Source organism: Amblyomma mixtum, chromosome 7 (genome assembly GCF_055824585.1).
Source record: "Amblyomma mixtum isolate Tamu chromosome 7, ASM5582458v1, whole genome shotgun sequence".
NCBI classification, from domain to species: domain Eukaryota; kingdom Metazoa; phylum Arthropoda; class Arachnida; order Ixodida; family Ixodidae; genus Amblyomma; species Amblyomma mixtum.
In genome coordinates, this window is record NC_143018.1 from 46,850,118 (window position 1) to 46,867,699 (window position 17,582).

At 44.6% G+C, this 17,582-nt stretch overlaps 2 protein-coding genes across 2 annotated transcripts in view; one reads left to right on the forward strand and one right to left on the reverse strand.

Moving 5' to 3' along the window:
• LOC149335914 (solute carrier family 22 member 6-like) overlaps positions 1–17,582 on the forward strand; it is a 57,470-nt gene that overhangs the window by 15,776 nt on the left and 24,112 nt on the right. The window lies entirely within an intron of this gene.
• LOC149335915 (uncharacterized) lies at positions 265–12,677 on the reverse strand. The gene is made up of 6 exons (XM_089554586.1): positions 12,440–12,677; positions 6,078–6,157; positions 5,231–5,314; positions 3,758–3,790; positions 3,584–3,628; positions 265–460 (listed from the first exon to the last, which is right to left on the reverse strand). Exons 1-6 carry the CDS (start codon positions 12,591–12,593, stop codon positions 428–430), a joined length of 429 nt encoding a protein of 142 aa, XP_089410712.1. The 5' UTR covers positions 12,594–12,677; the 3' UTR covers positions 265–427.

A 17,582-nucleotide genomic window follows, 5' to 3' on the forward strand; every position in this document is an offset into this window, starting at 1 on the left:
GGGAGGCGAGCAGAATGACGAAACGGTGAACGTTTACTTCTTAGAGAGGGCCCTTATAGCGCGTGAAAAACTGATGAATAGTGCATATGACGAAGTACAAATGGCAACAATGCCTGCATACTTGCGTGCTTCGTACACTCGGCATTATTTTTTCCATCTAGTCCAACACCGCATGATTTAGGACACAGCACATGGCTCACTTTTTTAAGTTAGTCAGCGCTTTCCTGCATGATACTCGGCGTGCCTTTCAGTGAATGAACCGAAACCGTCAGGGAATTCCTTTATTGGTTTTATTTGTAGCATCTCGCCGCTCACTACTAGTGCCGGAAGGTCTGCTCGACAAGATGAACACGACGTATTTTCAACGCGACAATTTCCATAAAAACGGACTGCTGCGTTGCACGCCGTGGACACTTGCATGACGTTCTCAGGACGGTGGTGGCACATCCCTGAAGCAGTTCTGCGAACAGTCGCGCGTCGAAGAACTTATAATGGAGCAGTCGGCGCACTATGCTTAATGGAAAACCCTTCCCCACTTTGGTCCTACACTTCCATGCCCCAGTCGCTCAGAGCGATGGAATCTGAGCGATTGGCGCATGGAACCCAGCACGGAACTGAGCGACCGTGTTTCTGGCCCAACTGGCAGCCCTTCACCTGAATGATGGGTACGCCTGGGTGAAGGCCTTCAAGGTAAATGCCTTCGCGGCAAATGTCTTTGTGGTAACGGCTTTATTCTAAATGACTTCCGGGTAAAGTCTTTTGGTAGAAGGCCTTTTGGTAAAGGCCTTTAGGTCAAATAGCTTTAGCACGCAAGGAGCTTAAATTCCCACTATAACTAGTGCTACTGCACGACATTTCGCGCTTAGCCATCCTAAACCGCCTATTTTTTTTTTCAATTGGGACCTGCAGTGGCCTTGCAGGGCCTGCTATCAGCGCAGACCTCAACACAATGACGCCTAGGATTCCCCTTAACCACCATGCATGCGTCCTGTGCGACTGAGCCGTGTTATCATCATCAGCCTGACTACGCCCACTGCAGGGCAAAGGCCTCTCCCATGTCTCTCCAATTAACCCTGTCCTTTGCCAGTTGTGGCCACCATACCCCTGCAAACTTAATCTCATCCGCCCACCGAACTTTCTGCCGCTCCCTGCTACGCTTGCCTTCTCTTGGAATCCACTCCATTACCCTTAAAGACCACCGGTTATCTTGCCTTTGAATTACCTGCCCTGCCCAAGCCCATTTCTTCCTCTTGATTTCGACTAGGATGTCATTAACCCGCGCTTGTTCCCTCACCCACTTTGCCCGCTTCCGATCTCTTAATGTTACACCCATCATTTTCCTTTCCATAGCTCGCTGCGTTGTCCTTAAGCTGAATCCTCTTTATTAGCCTCCACGTTTTTGCCCCATAGGTGAGTGCCGGTAAGATACAGCTGTTGTATACCGCAGTAAAGAACGCCTTTTTTTTTTACGGGGAATTATTCTCTGTATTATTTATAGCTAAGGTACAGTTGAGGGCGACAGGCCTCCACACATGACTTTGAGATGTCCTTGAGTCGAAGGGCAGTGTTAAATGTATGCTCGCAATGAGACCTTGCGAGAATACAAGATTGAAGGGCACTTTCGGTTCCTCAATTCATTTTCAGGCCATCTGAAGTCGCCTGAACGGGAAGGTTTTGAGCCAGAACGTATGGAAAGACTGATTTAGCTGAAGCAGAGGCATGCTGTGCAAGTCAGCTCATTCATACAGATGAGGACGTCCCATGTAGTGAACATGAATGAATGAATGAATGAATGTTTATTTTCGACAGAAATACAAAAAAAGTCTGTCGAGGAGGCTGAAAAAAAGGCAACGAATGCCTGACTAAGTGTCAGCCCCCTTTCTGAAAACACAAAACACTCGAGCAACAGGGGGTAAGAAAAATTACATAAAGTATATACATACACTTAAAATGGAAGGTAAGTAACATGCAATCAATAATAAAAACAGTGAGCGCAAGTTACACTTTCAAGGAAAACAATCACAGCTGAATAGATAACAGGTACAAGTTCACTTTTTTTTTGAAGTTTCCTAGTGATGGCGATTCTTTTACAATACTGAGGATGGTAGGATGATGATTTAGGAAATCTGGAATTATAAAAGATAGCTTTTGCATACCATAGTTTGTCCTTATCTTGCCTGTGTTGTACGTAGTGTGTCTTGTATTATATGTGTGCTCTTTTGGAAGGTATGTTTTGAAAAAGGCGCTTTCATTATGGCTGATCTCTCGAAATATTACAATAGCTGTTTTTTTGTTAATAAGATTTTGTATTGTTAATGTACTATTCTTCTTGAAAAGGGGCGCAGAATGACTTCTATAGGGCGCATTTTCAACGACACGTATCATACGTTTCTGCAAGGTTAGCAAGCTGTCGATGTTAGTTTTCGTCGTGGTACCCCAGACAGATAAACAGTATTGGAGGCGCGAATGTACTAGGCTATAGTACAACTGTTTTTTTAATCGAGAAGGAAAGAGATGCTTTAGTTTATTAATAATACCGATGGATCGTGCAATGTTGGTTTTCACGCTGTCGGCGTGGGCGGTCCAGTTTAAGTTTTCTTCAAATGTAACACCAAGGAACTTATGGCAAGTGGAGCGCTGGACGGCTTCATCACGGAATTTTATTACTATGCTGTCATCAATGCACTTGTTACGAGGGCGAAAGGCAACGTATTTTGTCTTTTTAATGTTTAGTTCTAACTTATTTACTCGAAGCCATTCTGAAAGATTACCGAGCCAGATATTTGTTTCTTGTTGGAGAGCATACAAGTTTTCGCCAGAAAAAAAAACATTAGTGTCATCAGCGTATATAATTATGTCAGGTGTTAGGGGCACGTTTGTAATGTCATTAATGTATAAGAGAAAAAGAAGCGGCCCCAGAATGGACCCCTGCGGAACACCGAATTTAATTTCACCAAGTGATGATTTGTGGTTTTGAATGTCGGTATACTGCAGTCGGTTCGTTAAGTAGTTTTTAACTAAGTTAAGAGCGGTACCTCTGATCCCATACTCATTTAACTTTTGAAACAAGATATCATGCTTAATAGAATCAAACGCTTTTTTAAAGTCTAGAAATATTCCTATTGTATACAACTTGTCTTCAAAATTACTTATTATTTTTTCTTTAATGTTTAGCAGCGCCGTTTCGGTACATTGGTGTTTCCGGAAACCGTACTGGTGGTCTGTTAAAATGCTGTTTCGGGTGCAGAAATTTAAAATCCTGTCATTAATAGCTTTCTCTATGACTTTTGAAAAAACTGGTAGAACTGAAATCGGCCTGTAGTTGTTCATGTCGTTTCTGTCTCCCCCTTTAAAAATTACCGTTACTCGTGCAACTTTTAACTCATCGGGAAATGAACCAGTACACATTATTAAATTACATATATGTGCCATAGGCTTACTAATAAGCGCCACCACAGCTTTTATTGGTTCTGCCTTTATGCAATCCACACCACATGATGTGGAATTTTTTAACTTGGAGAATAAGCTACTTATTTCAGCTTCAACTGTTGGTGCAAGAAACAGGCCCTAATGTGCCACTTACCGTCACTGGCTGGAGTGATTTCGCAGTCTTCGGTCCAAGGACTTCCTGCATAGCAAAACCACTAATGCTAGCGTTTCCGAACACATCACTAGTACCTTGCATAGTGGTGCATACTGGTGTGCCTGCACTGTGTGGTTAGAGGACGAGGGGTAGTAATCATCACCGGCCGCTTACCTTAAGCTTCGGGTCATCCATGCAGTCTATGCCCTACAAAGAACGAGGACACAGATTACAGATGTGCTCTCCAAACTCAGACTAATTTAAACGTGAGAGATAGGATTTCGCCTTTTCAAACAGGTAGTCATGAAATTCCGCTAATAGCTGGACTGCTATTTATCTAATATTATTTTCAGGTACGAATATTTTCAAAAAGGTGCTTAGCTTTGTCTTTTATGCATACGGCTGCTCTCAGTTGTATTTTGATAATTATTTCAGAGGTTTTCGAACTACCCTACAAGTATTGGAAAAAAATTGAAGTCCTTTATGGCTGACCTCGTAGTCCCTGAGATAGTTCTGGCGAGTAAAAAATGTCGAACCTTCAGTAAAAAAATTTTAACGTTTAAAGTCCACATCTTGTGTATAGGAAATGTCAAAGTGTATTTGCACATTGTAATGTTATAAAAGTCCGAGGTTTTCAGTCAACTTAGCCCCACAATTGTAGAACAGAAAAAAAGCCTTCTCTTCTTGCAGTGTTTGCATTCTTAATCTGATTCTGATTGACTAGACATGGCTAATTTCGTGGGAAGTGCACCGGAAGAGGCGCTCAAATAGAAGGCAGAAACGAACTACTTACTCACTTTTCGCTCACTAGCAAAACCGCTTGTTTGAAATATGTAAAAGTGGCTCCTTTAGAGGGTACATGTCCAACATTCTCGGACAAAATTTTTGAAAATTGTAAAATTGTAATACACTGTTATGAAAACATTGAAGATAATGGCCCATTCTTCTGATGTGTAGCAAAATCATTCTTTTAAAGTGTTCCCATCGATCGATTTGAAGAGTTAAGATTGCCATAGGAAACCGATAGGGAACGCTTTTGACGATAGCATAAAAGTTAATAGAACAAAAATATGCAAGACAGCCGTCGGGTGATCTGCGGATATATTGAATGTCATAGTGATATCTTGCATTAAGTAAAAAATGCATTATAAACTGTTTCCCACTCGAAAATGCGTTTTCCAGAATTGTTGGGTATAGCGTTGTAGCGTAGGACGCGAGTAGAGTATAAATTAAACCTCTTATCAGCGTAGCACGCTCTAGAGATGCGCTTAGCCATCGGGTGCTTTACAACTTGTCGGAGGTATAAGGAGGACAGCATTATGTTACATGAAGATGACTGCAAGCGCAGAGAACCGCGGATTATAAATTGCGCCCTTTTTATTTTGGTTGTCTACTGACGCCGAAGATCAGTCTCCTGCATTTATTTCTCTGTGCTAAAGGCGCAAAACTTCAGCGCAGTGCCATTGCCAGAAACGCGATGCATTGACAGCCTAGTTCATCCTCTGTTTTTTCGATGCACCGAGGTGAAGAGGCACCGTATTCGTAAGGAGAGGAAGAAAGGCTGCGCTCTCCTGGCTACCTTCCTCAGAGGGGTCGAAGTTGAGCAATGGCGGAGTTGCATCGACCATGACTGTGTCCCCCACTCACCTCCTTGTAGTCGTCGCTCATGACGCACTCGAGGTCAAAGCGAGGGAATCCCTTTGAGAGCTCCCTGCTGACGCATTCCACGCCCTACGACAGAAGCGGGCATAGGAGGGAGGGGGTGTTATGCCAGGGCATGTCCGCGGAATGCTACTTTCGCACGCTTATAGAAATTACGCAAGAATTATCTGTTATTTCTTTCTTCACACACTTTTAATTTCTCCGCTACAGCACGAAAGTTTCGGGCTAAGACTAAATGTGGCTGACTTAAAGGACTATAAGCATCAATTTCTGCTTGCATGTTTTCTTCTTTGAAACGATGCGTTAGACATCAGTATACAATGAGCACACCGTGGTATTCGTCTGCGACCGCTAAATAATTTGTGACTGAATTACTTCTCGACGCTGTTTCGGTTTCGGTTTGAACTGCCGAACGATGGCTGTTACGTGTAGTTGGTGTTTAGGTCACCTGAGGAATAAAAAATTTGCTGTACAATTGCTGATAGATCGTTTTTTTTGTCATTCCAGGTGTTGAAATAGGCTGGCTTAAGAATTGGTGTGAATTAAAACTAGGTATCAGCGATTATATTAGCGTTTTCCTAGTGCATCACGTGACCTAAACACCAGCTACGCGTCACAGCCATCGTTTGGCTGATGAAACCGAAACAGCACGAGAGAAGAAATTCAATTATAAATTATTCAGTAGTCGCAGGCGAACACCACGTGGCATTTCATGTTACTAATGTCCAACGCATCATTTGGAAACATACAATAGAATTAGGTGTCTATAGTCCTTTAAGACATTTGCTGAAACGCTAGAGCGTCTTTGGATAGGGCGCAGAGAGTGGCTTACGAGGATGTCGGGAACTTTCTGCAGCAACTGCTCGAACTGGAGCACCAGGGGAACGATGCGGGGTTTGCATTTCTGGAACACTGCGGGGAAGCAATGCGAAATGGTGTGGACTACGGCTCACATGTGCAGCCAATGGATCTAAATGGTCAGAAAAATGTAAACCCCACGTGTTTGGGTTCCTCGGTCAACAGTGTACCAACAATGCACGAACGGTTAATTTGTGAAACTTTTTGCAAGAAGTTTTTGTATGGTATACAATCTAAAGTGTCCAAGTACCACTGATCCCGGTCTATTTCATTTGGCACAACTGCAAACGGAAATGCGCGGTGAGTAAATGAAAACTGCAATGTTCTTGATTTTTCCTTCAGTGCACAAAGCCGCTCCGTTTTAAAACAAATTATTGGACGGTGAGAAAAGTGATGAATAGCAGCATCTATAAAGAAATTTATTTTTGACTGAAAGGATTTCGTTGAAAATAAAAGAAATCCTGAAATCTCTGGCGTCAAATCGTCGAAAGAGGCCCTCCAACCGATGGCGTCGGCTGATTTTCACGACGCAGCACTTTATCTGATTATGCAGTGCTTATTCCCCATTCATCTTCCAGCCCCTGCGATTCCACGCCAGCAGCAACAAAGAGGGTCGGTAAAGGGGGACAGCTCCTTAGAGAGGCATTCGCCGCTTCTTTCTTGAGCTGTATCCGACTGTAGTGCGTCTCCGCTACGCACAAATCCTCTAATCGAAGTTTCTTGCTTCGGGAGTAAGCCATTTTGCAAAGGAATCGCGGTAATCACTTACGCATTCTTAGCATTTTATACACCTCAAGGCATGGATAGTGGTCTCTTCCGACATCGGTTATCTTCTTTATACCACAGTTCTGACGGCGGAAAAAAAAACTGCATGGAACTTTGCAGGGAGCACGTGAACAAGCAGCGATGTAGGCCCAGGCGGCGCGTCTACATTTCGACGTTGATTTTTTTGTTAGTAATGGCCGCTTCCAAGCTGCGCACAAAACTCAAAGGGCGTGTGTGGAGGGATACTTTATTAAGTTTATATTTTTCTTAATTTACTGTGGATATATGTGCACGTGTGTATAGACCAGACTCTTTTACCCTCGCAAGAAGGCTGCGGGCGCGCTCCTACTCTCGACACCAGTCGCCATCTGTCGGCGCGCGCGGCCCGATGGACTGCGAGTGGCGCTGGAGCCCCGCGTAGAGAGAATGTTTACGTGTTCGCTTCTGCCGTTGTTGTGCTCCATCACCTAACGTATGAGGGTGTGAGCTGTGCCTCCCTACTCACATTTTCCCTCTACCAGAGAGTATACTGCGGATATCTCGCGCGGAGTTACTCGTTAACGTGACATCCGAGGGTAGTGGACCAGGTAGCGTACGGACAGGAAACCGGTACTTCTAAGCAGATTTCTGCGCTGGCATGTCGTATGCGTCTGTTGTCGCCTTTTACGTGCGCTATCATCTATGATAATTTTATGCATCAGAATGTAGATTTACTGTTTTGACTCAATGGTGTAGTAATTGGATCGGCGAGCTGCAGACTGAAGATTGTCCCGACGAAGCACGTGTTTTCGATCACCAGTTCATGCTCGGCATCCTTGCGCTGGGCTTGCTCTTGTTCCCATTAAACACACTTCATGCACAGGATTGTAAGCACGACCGCTCCCAATTTCAGTTGCTCTTCCCTATCGCATGTCAGAGGGATCGGGTGTGGTCAAAGGTTTGCCGTAGTATCTTTCTGCTGTTGGTATCTACCTTAAACGTAGGAAAATATGCGCGGTTTTATTACATTCTTTCACACTTAGCCAAACGGCTACGCAACGCTGTCACACGCGGCGAGAGCTCCCGAATAAAATAAACGCGACTTCGGACCTCAGAATTCGTGAAATCTGGCTTCGCTGCTAATATCTATTCAAGCTTTGATAAATTAAGCGTAATTACGTTTTTATGCACCAGGTTGCCTAAACCATAACAAAATATCTTTTCTGTTGACGCTGCGACTCAGTTCAGCTCACAGCGGTAATTTGTTGATAAACTGGTGCACCACGCAGGCGACAAGAAAGCCCTGTTTGTGGGGGGTGCTTTATGGCCGGCAGAAAGGATTAAGAGTGCATCGGGATTGGAACTGCATGCTAGCCGCATATTAAAGTACGCGCGCCATATTTTCACCCTCACAATTGGGGCCTCGAGCCCCGAATAATGAACGAGCTATGGACATCAACTGCGGCTCACGCGACCTGAACACATTTGTTCCCGATACTACACTGTGAGCAGAGAGAAATTTCACAGCAATATTAGAAAGCTCGAAATTTGTAAAGAGAAAAGAGCGATGACTTGAGACATATTATTTGGCTATATGCATTGTATAACGACTGAACATTATAACATATCGTATAATAACGCACTGCCTAATATAGGTGCTGGAATATTTAATTCAACTAATTTAATAATATTCATGATGTGCTCTGCAATTTTACGTCAACCTGCCACTATTACATAGTGTGCCATTTTCAAATTACAGCAGGAATCTATTCCGTGTAATACTTTTGTTTTCAGAAAAAAAAAATATGTGTATCCAGTAGTTAAGCCACTACTGCCACCAGTTTGAAAAATAGTCAGTAGCAAATTGTTTTGCTGCGTGCTAGTTCAAAGTTTAACAATATGAGAAGCGGCTTTTTTTTTTTTCGCCATATTCAAAACGGCGATAGGTCGTGACTCTGGGATCGAGACGCTGCACTCCAGTAAAAATGAAACAACTACAATAAAAAGAAATAGTGAAGCGTCAAATAGAATGAATGCAGATCTCTGGCATAATGCAAGCCATGGCCCCGAACGGAGTCGCTTCAAATTGTCACGGCTAAAAAGAAGAAAAACGTATACACTTCACTTCTGCACACCCTCCTGTCGTTAAAGGCAGATTTGTTTTATGGGCATCAGTTGCTGTCGCATGGTTTTTATGGTCGCTTCCTGCAAAGAGGTCATTTCCTATAGAAACACACAGCTACATCAGCGCCGGGGTGGCTCAGTGGTTATGGTGCTCGGCTGCTGACCCGAAAGACGCGGGTTCGATCTCGGCCGCGGCGGCCGAATTTCGAATTCATTGTCTTGTCCACACTAATCACTCTCTCTGACAACGTTACTCTAATCATTTTGCTTTCCTGTCCAAAGCAAAACGAAATGAAGGAAAGTCCAATCCTTTCTTTTACTTTATTTTATTGTAGGACTCTTCATTTCTTCCTTCTCTGTTTTGTGCATGGCCTTCATTATGCCTATTTTCCTATAACCAAATGTTTTCTCACCTGTTAAGTTGCCAGTCACCAAGTGAACTTTGTCTTATTTTAGTCAGCTGTTCTCCTCTGCCTATCTCCACTCTCTCCAATGCCACCCACAAGCCGCAAGAACATTGCTCTGTACATCTTTTCGCTCCTTTTTCTACTAGACCGCTTGTCTCCTGCTGTACTGATTTCTTTATTGTCCACGTAAAATACCCTAATCGATTTAAAGGTTTCGACACATCGCGCGGCATCCTCGACATTTACCTTACTTTTATGCCAAGTGAACAAGCCTTAAGTCAAGCTCCCGCCAATATTCACGAGCCTCGCAGGGAAGAGCTATTCCCAGTCCCCTGGCAACAATGGAACGGGAATTAAGTCCCCTGTTTTGGGAAGAAATAAAACCTCAAGTTTACGAATTAAAAGGCCAGAAGACTAGTGATGGAGTCAGCCATTAACACGTTCCTTTTTTTGCCAGCCCTTGATATCTGGTATAGGCACTCGTATCGCTTATACTTTCGTGCATACTCTACGGCATAGAGTTTCTTACTATTACCTAGAGGGAAAGCTGGCGGCGCTGCCCTTCAGCCACCATGGACGCTCAAAGCATCATGGGGCGGTGAGCTACTTGTTGCGGAACAGTCGTAGTTTTTTGGGAACATGGAGTGGCACTACTAAGAAGTTCCATTCCGAAAACGCTGTTCGTGTGTGCGCAGACGACTTTCGCGCGAACGCAGTGGGCAAAACCCATAGTAGTGAAAACGCGACGACACGCGACGCCAATAAAAGGTTTCACTTTTCCGAAACGCCATTAAAAAACCTCTTATAGTATTTAAGCAACAACATCTTTTTTGAAAACATATTTACTTTTAAAAACGCGCCTTTAATTACGAAATATTGGTTTTTATAGTGTTCACTACTTGGCCAATAGGAGAGCGAGTCGTCTCTTATTTTGGGCAAACTTTGCACTTAAATGCTTTTCTGCTCGTTTGTTGCAATCATTAGACAAGATATTGAATGTTATGACGTTTGTAATTATCAAACAGCTTAACTTTTCTATTATTTTTTGGCCAAAAGTTGCAGTTCCGTGACAAGTAGCTCACCGCCCCATGATGCTTTGAGCGCCCATGGTGGCTGAAGTGGTCTCGAGGGGTCGCCATGCAAACTCCCATAGACGGGCTGCCAGCTTTCCCTCTAGGTAATAGTAAGAAACTATGCTCTACGGGGACCCTTTGAGAGCGGCCCTATGTCACGAGGCTTGTTAAATATTAGGCAGGCAATAAAGGGTTATCTAAGAAAAGTGCAACTATCAGTGAGACGAAGGCGGGTCATATTCCTAATAGCTGGCTCCATGACGGAGCCTGCGACATGGAGGCAGTTCAGCATCGGCACAAATGGGCTTAAAGAAATAAAGCAAATAAATCGAATGTACCTGTTCAGTATAAGGACATGTTCTGTGAGCCCTGCCAGTCGCAGCGTGGTCTCTACGAGCTCACAGTGTGAGTCGTCCTTGCTATATAGGTGTCGAAGAAATATGCCATGTGCTAAAGGCCACTCCCATTGGTGCCGAACTGCACGCGAATGCAGGGCTCTGTCCCGCAGTAGACGGTATGTACGAATAGAAATTTTGCATATTCTAAAGCAGGTATTTCACAGGCATTAGAACAGTATCAAAGGGCCATGGTTAGAGTTTGAACTACAGAACAGGCTGCTTCCTCCACAAAAAAAAAAAAAGAAAGCGAAAGATACACCCTAGTACCTTTGCCCTCCTACGCAGTGGTCTCTTTACCCTTTCCCTTTCCCTCGCCTTCCAAACCAATAAATGTGCCCTTTCCAATATCCACCAGAATGACGCTGGTCATCAGCCGGATAAAGCATACAAGAGGCCAAAAAGGTATTCAGGCAGGGCCACGCCCACATCTCTACTCTTCCAGCTGTACCATGAGACCACAGAGGCCTAAAAAAGGCGCTGTTTTCGGCTTACGAAATGCAACAGAACGTTGCTCATCCCAGGGAGGTTCCCATAAAACGACCTTAATGCGAAAAAAATTCAGGGGGTACTTTGACTGTCTAAAGTGCGTAGAGGAGAAAGCGTATTCCGCACCACTTTGACTGCCTCTGTGGCACTGGTGACGTCATCACTGGATGACGTCAAACATAATATTGACTAATTACTAAGTAATGACAAATTACTAATTAATGGCATATTACTGAGTAATGAATAAAAACTAATTAAATACTAATTAATAACGCTTAAGCTTCGCATTTAGGAGTGGAACGCGACAGCGTCCGTGTTGTAGCGCTGCCAGGGAGTCCCCGGAACCCCACCACCCGTCTACCTAGCCGGAGTACCCGGGTTCGAACCCTACCGCGGCGGCCGCGTTTCGATGGAGGCGAAACGCAAGAGGCGCCCGTGTGCTGTGCGATGCCAGTGTACTACGTTAAAGATCTCCAGGTGGTCGAAATTATTCCGGAGACCTCCACTACGGAACCTCTTTCTCTCTTTCTTCTTTCATTCTTACCTTCATCCCTTCCCTTGCAGCGCACTTCAGATGTCCGCCGAGGTATGCGAGACAGACCATGGGCCATTTCCTTTCCCCAAAAACCAATTTACCACCACCCGTTCGGCGCGATGCCTTGCCCTTTGAAGGCAACACTTTTTGAGGAATAGAAATGGCGCAGTAATTCTCTGTCATCTTGGTGGACACTTGAACCGCGACGTACAGGAAGGGAGGAAGTGGGAGTGAAAGAAGAAAGAGAAAGAGGGGCCGTAATGAAGAAAATGAAAATTGTATTTGAGGCAAGGAAGTTACGCAGTAACTGTCTCACATATCTCAGTGGACACCCGTCATCCGTTTGATGACGTCAGCAGCGCTCCTCGATGATTGACCCCAGGCGCTGGATGTAACGCCGTGCGGACGGGAGAATGAACCATTAAAATCTTTCGCCTTAGTAAGGAAGCAAATGTTCATCCCTTCGTTCCCGCAACAATGACTATCCAAACCTTTCCTTGAGCTCCCGCTGACAAAGCTACGAGCTGGTAGATGCGAACCACCATGAAATAAAACAGTGCGTCTCATACGCTTTCGGCAGGATGCCGTGAGCATAGACGGATCGAACTGGCTGGCCAGCTCCATCAGGAACTTGGGGTCGAGGGCGGGTCCCGCCGAAGTACTGCTGCAGCACAGCAACGCCACCACGGCGGCGAGAGCACACGGAGTCGCCACGGTGGACATGATCTCTGCTGCCGGCCACCGCTTTACTGCGCGCCTTCTCGATCAACGCTCGCCCAGACCCAGCTCGGAGCTGGACTGACGACGCTCCTGCAGCTTGATCAACATAAGTGTATGCTTGCGACGATGGATTAGGCGAGACGCCATATCGGCAGTCGCACACTGAACACACCTCTCTGCCGGCTTGTTTGCGAGGAGCTGCTGTAGCTTAGCCCCGACCTCGTTGGCGCCGCGCCAAGGTCTCGCTCGTATTCTCACCTGCTCGCCGCTCATCATCTGGCGAGGAGGAAGTGCCCTAGAAAGAGCGAAATATTAGGTTCAGTTATTTCTAAGGGGTCGTATTCGTTCGTATGGTTCTTCACGGAAAAACGACACGCGAGCAAAAAAGTCTTACACTAGGTTTTTTGCGCACTACTATTTCAGAGCTGCACTAAGGGAGGCGAGAGGGGCGCTGTGACAAGTATTACTCAGCTCTTTGGTGATTAACCTGATCATGAACGAATTTATCCTCAGTGGCATACTTGTTGTGTGATCTAGATGACACGGAATAGTAACTGTCGGGCAGCACTTGCACATGCACTTAGGAGAAGACTGCTTTTACTACCCTTCAAGAAGCCTATGTGCGAGGTCCAAGAACTTAGTTACTTGAGTGGTTCAGGTAATCGGTGCCAGTACGGACAACAACTACCCAAGGCTAGTTGGTAGTTCATCTTGGGGGAAAAACACAGCGCTCTCCTGAGACGCGGACAAAGAGAGGCAAGACGATACAGCGCTGACTTCAACTGATTATTTTATTGTGGAGCACCATATATATATACGTTCGAAAAGTGGGCGGGAAGACATGGGTAACAGCTGCTGTGTTTGCACGTGACCGAAAGATGACAAACTAAAATTGAAAAGACACATGATGGCAAGGGAGACCCTTGGAGGCAACAAAAAATGAAAACTAGACAAGATAAAAAGACAAGTGGAGGGGCGATTAAACGGATGACGCTTAAAAAGATGACGCTTAAAAGGATGACGCAAACAGGCAGTACAAGAGACAAAAAACACTAGGAGATGACAAGTGAACAAAATGCACTAAAAGGCCAAAAAGACCATTGAGTATTGGAAAAGTATTGGATCAAACGCCAGACCTGGACATGGAGCATAGTTCATACTACTTCCACTGCTGTTTGTGTGAGCTGTCAGATTAACGCACTTCATACCACGAAGAAGTGTACGTTTATAGACGTTTGTTATTTCTCTCTCTACTCAGCTGACTTCACTAGTCCGAGTAAGTGCGTATAATAGCATGATTGTTCTGCTTTGGGTTGTGGCATTCAGCCCTGGTGCCAAGAGAGCTTTCAAGAGAGCTTTGAGAAGCAGAAGGCACCGCACTTAGAACTGAAGCCGTATCTCAGTTAACAAAATCCAACGCAATGCTCTTCGTTATCTATGATGAGACGGCGCAAAATTTAAATCCCGACCTAATGCCACGGCTCACTCTTTTTGCTTGTGAGAATTACTACCATGCGTGTCTTTGAAGAATATAACGAATCGTACCTAAGGTGCATGCCTTCCAAGAGCGAGTTTAAGTATTCAATCCAGGCTGCCGCAACTGCCTTTCGATGAAGGCTAAATAAAAAAAAACACCTAAGTCCTGAGTTTTCGGTGCATATTCATTAACACTTACACGTGATCCAAAATAATGTACAGGAGTCCACTGCAGCACGTGCCTAATAAATGGCTATTCCTACGGCTTATAAAAATATATTGATTTTTTCTTTGAACGTAAGCTTTCAGATCTCACCCACAATTTTCGCTGCGAAAAAAACAACGCGTGCACGAATGATGACACCCAGGCGCCACTGCCCTTTTCTCGCTTGTATACTTACCTGTCCGTAGTATAGTGCCCAAGCTAGATGAAATATAAAGATTTTGTTTTCACTATATTTCATTATTTTATTTTTTTTATATTCGCCGAAGCGGCCTTACACTCAGCGTTTCGTTTTCGTGACTGGATGAAGTTAAGGGATTTCGAGAGCGTGGTGTAGTGTTCGCCAAAAAGAGAGAGAGAAGATAAATGGAATAGAGCCAAAATGTATTCGGTGCATCAACACTGCCTGAGGCCCCAAGCGCTGCTGTTAACAACGCTTACGAATGCAGCTGTTCTTTTCATCGACCAGTTAACACCATCCCTGTCGTGCCACATGTCATGTAGATCGTATACGTTACATTGCTTTATACAGAAAGCGTTTATTTAAATTCGTTCTATTAGTTTCAGTGCCAAGCGACGTCCCTTTTCCTACCACTGCATACACTACAACGGCGGCCACTAAGCGGAATTATTACTTACTTGGAAATGATGAAAATTATTCGTCTCTTTCTAATCAGTTCATCTCTGCTCTCTTTTTACTCGAGGGCCTTGCCGATGCTTAGCAAAAAGTGGGTCCTCCTTGTTCTATCGAGAAGTGAGCCAAGGTGGACGCCATGTGCGGTTCTGGTTTTGTCGTCTTGGCACATAGCCCATTCCTTGTTGCTCTTCCTGCATCTCGAAACTGCTTATTAATCATGAAACTCGAGATATTGCTCAGGCAACGATTGTAGCCCGTGTAATGCATGGCGCGAAGTTAGCACTGAGTTTTAATTGGTTACCAAGATATTCCGCATGCAGGAATCAAAGTCGAAGTTGCGGACGGCCAACCACATGCAATATCGTTTTCAGTGGGGCAGCAGTACTAGGCGCATTTTCTGATTTCGGGAATCTGTACGTACGTCCCTGAAGCCCGCTTTGTGGCAGACGGCCTACCTGCCCACTGGGCTCTAGGCAGCCTAGCAGGTGCGTACACCTGGCAAGGTGAAGACATGGGTGAAGGGTACACCCGTGTGAAGGCCTTCAAGGTAAATAAATGCCTTCAGGGTATGAAGGTCTTTTGGTCTATTGAATTCCATCTGGGTGAATGCCTTCAAGGTAAATCCATTCAGGTAAATGCGTTTACCTCAAAGGCCTTAGGTGAAATGGTTTTAGATCAAAGGCCAGTAGGGCACACGACTTATGATAAAGGCCTTCAGAGTGCAGGCCTTCGTAGTAAATGCCTTCTGAGTACAGGCATTTAGGCCAAAAGTCTTTATTGAAAATACGTTAAAGTAATATCCATTTTGGTTAGGGCCTTTACGTGAAGACTCTATGTCTAAGGACGTTTCCGCATTCAGAGCGCGTAAGGACCTTAAGTGTCAGCCGTAACTAGTGCTACTGCACGAAATTCAGCGTTTAGCCACGATAAACCATCTGCTAATTTTTTTCTCTGCGACTAAATGGCTGACAAAGTCCCGCGGTGCCAATCACCGCGAGCTCTCAGCTTGAAATAGACTGCACTACAGGCGCAGCGAAAGGGCAAAGCAGTTTGTTATGATTCAGAGCCATATTCGGAATGGGTTCTACGTTAATTCAGTGATTACCGTTATATGACAATCTAATGCACTAATGGACTTCTTAACGCTTAAGGATCGCATCTTTACGTCCGGCCCTTCATCCGCGCGGGGTGCATGGTTGTGTTCAGCGCCTCAAAGTTGCTTATCTTCTGAGATAGAATGTCTTTACAGCCCCCTTGCTAGCCGGTTTCAAAAACGGGGCTGGGAGAGAGACACCGAGATGCAAAGATGCGCGAAATATTTCCCAGCTCTCGGAATGCTCCAAAAACGTAACGCATGCGCTAATCAGCCTTTTGCATTCTTGCACAAAAGTGAGGTAACGCATTCTTAAGGTAGCCAGCAGATGTTAATTTCGTTTTCTGACAGTTGTCCGTGGGCATGATGGTATGAGCATACTACTTCTAGTTCAGTGGTCGGTTGGTTTCTGTCTGTCCTCGTCCGTATTTTTTATTGCTTGCCAGTTCACTACCAGTCATATCCCCTCCAAACCTCTGCTTCCCCCTTTTCGCCTATATATTCTTTTGTGCACCCAAATAAGGATCAGTTGTTAGTCTCCTGCCCTGTCTCCTTCCTGTCTGGTGTCCCTCGTTGGCTGTTATATTTGTGCTTCGAATAATGAAGAGTGAAATCAACCCGTTTATCATATGTTGTAATCTTCGGACGTTTTTTAAACGCACGAGTTTCACTTTAAAAGACATATCGCTTATTTAATCCAGGTTATTCTTGTGCCCGTCAATGGCCTCGACAAGAACGAACTAGGTAAAGATCCATCAATGCGTCTTCGAAACATTCGACGGATATTCAAGATAATGAATCCATTTAAATATTGTAGGCACATCTCGATTCCAGACGCTTCTTAACATTTAACCTTTCCGAAAGATTGAAAAGAGGCCATAATTTCATGTCGGCAATTTATCATGGAGAAGCAGGTTTCAACTTAACGCTGCTCCACGGACGAACTCATGCCAAAAAGATATTGCTGTGTGCTCTATACCACTCGGCGCTTTATAAATACTTTCTTTATTTTCCTCCTGAAAATAATTTTTAAGCACTTCTGTACAAACTCACCTTTGCGTAAGAAACGAAAGACACACGGCAACAGTCACATTACACAAACTCATGTTATTTGCCAGTAGCCAATCCAAGCTTATCAGCGCCAATATTTTTCCCTCCATTTGCACAATTATATTGTAATCTTTGGTCGACTCTGAGACCTAGCCTCAACAACGATACTATGTTACACTAGTGCAAAACTGCTTGAGAACCTCTTAGTGTGACTTCCGCTTTTACATAAGGAAATATTGTTAAGGATACAATTCTTTACGTAATGCAAAGTCCGCCATGATGTTTGGCAAGTCAGTCCATCCCAACATACGCTGCTTATTGCAAAAACAAATTCACTCAATCAATGTCGAAGTAATCTTACACCCTATGAGCCAAGAACAGCTTTTGATTAGGCCCCCTTGAAGATTTTTGATGAGGACAATCGTCACCCGCCGAGTGACGATGAGATCGTGGTGATTTAACAGCCATTGAAACTTCGGTACTTCTCCCGGTAGGAATATGTCGCCGCTGGCG

Coding starts and splice junctions, on each gene's coding strand:
- LOC149335915 (XM_089554586.1), bottom strand. CDS start 12,593: ATGTCCACCGTGGCGACTCCGTGTGCTCTCGCCGCCGTGGTGGCGTTG. Junction 3,791..5,230: donor TGAGCGACGACTACAAGGAG/GTGAGTGGGGGA, acceptor CGTTCTTTGTAG/GGCATAGACTGCATGGATGA. Junction 461..3,583: donor AATCACTCCAGCCAGTGACG/GTAAGTGGCACA, acceptor GACTGTTCGCAG/AACTGCTTCAGGGATGTGCC.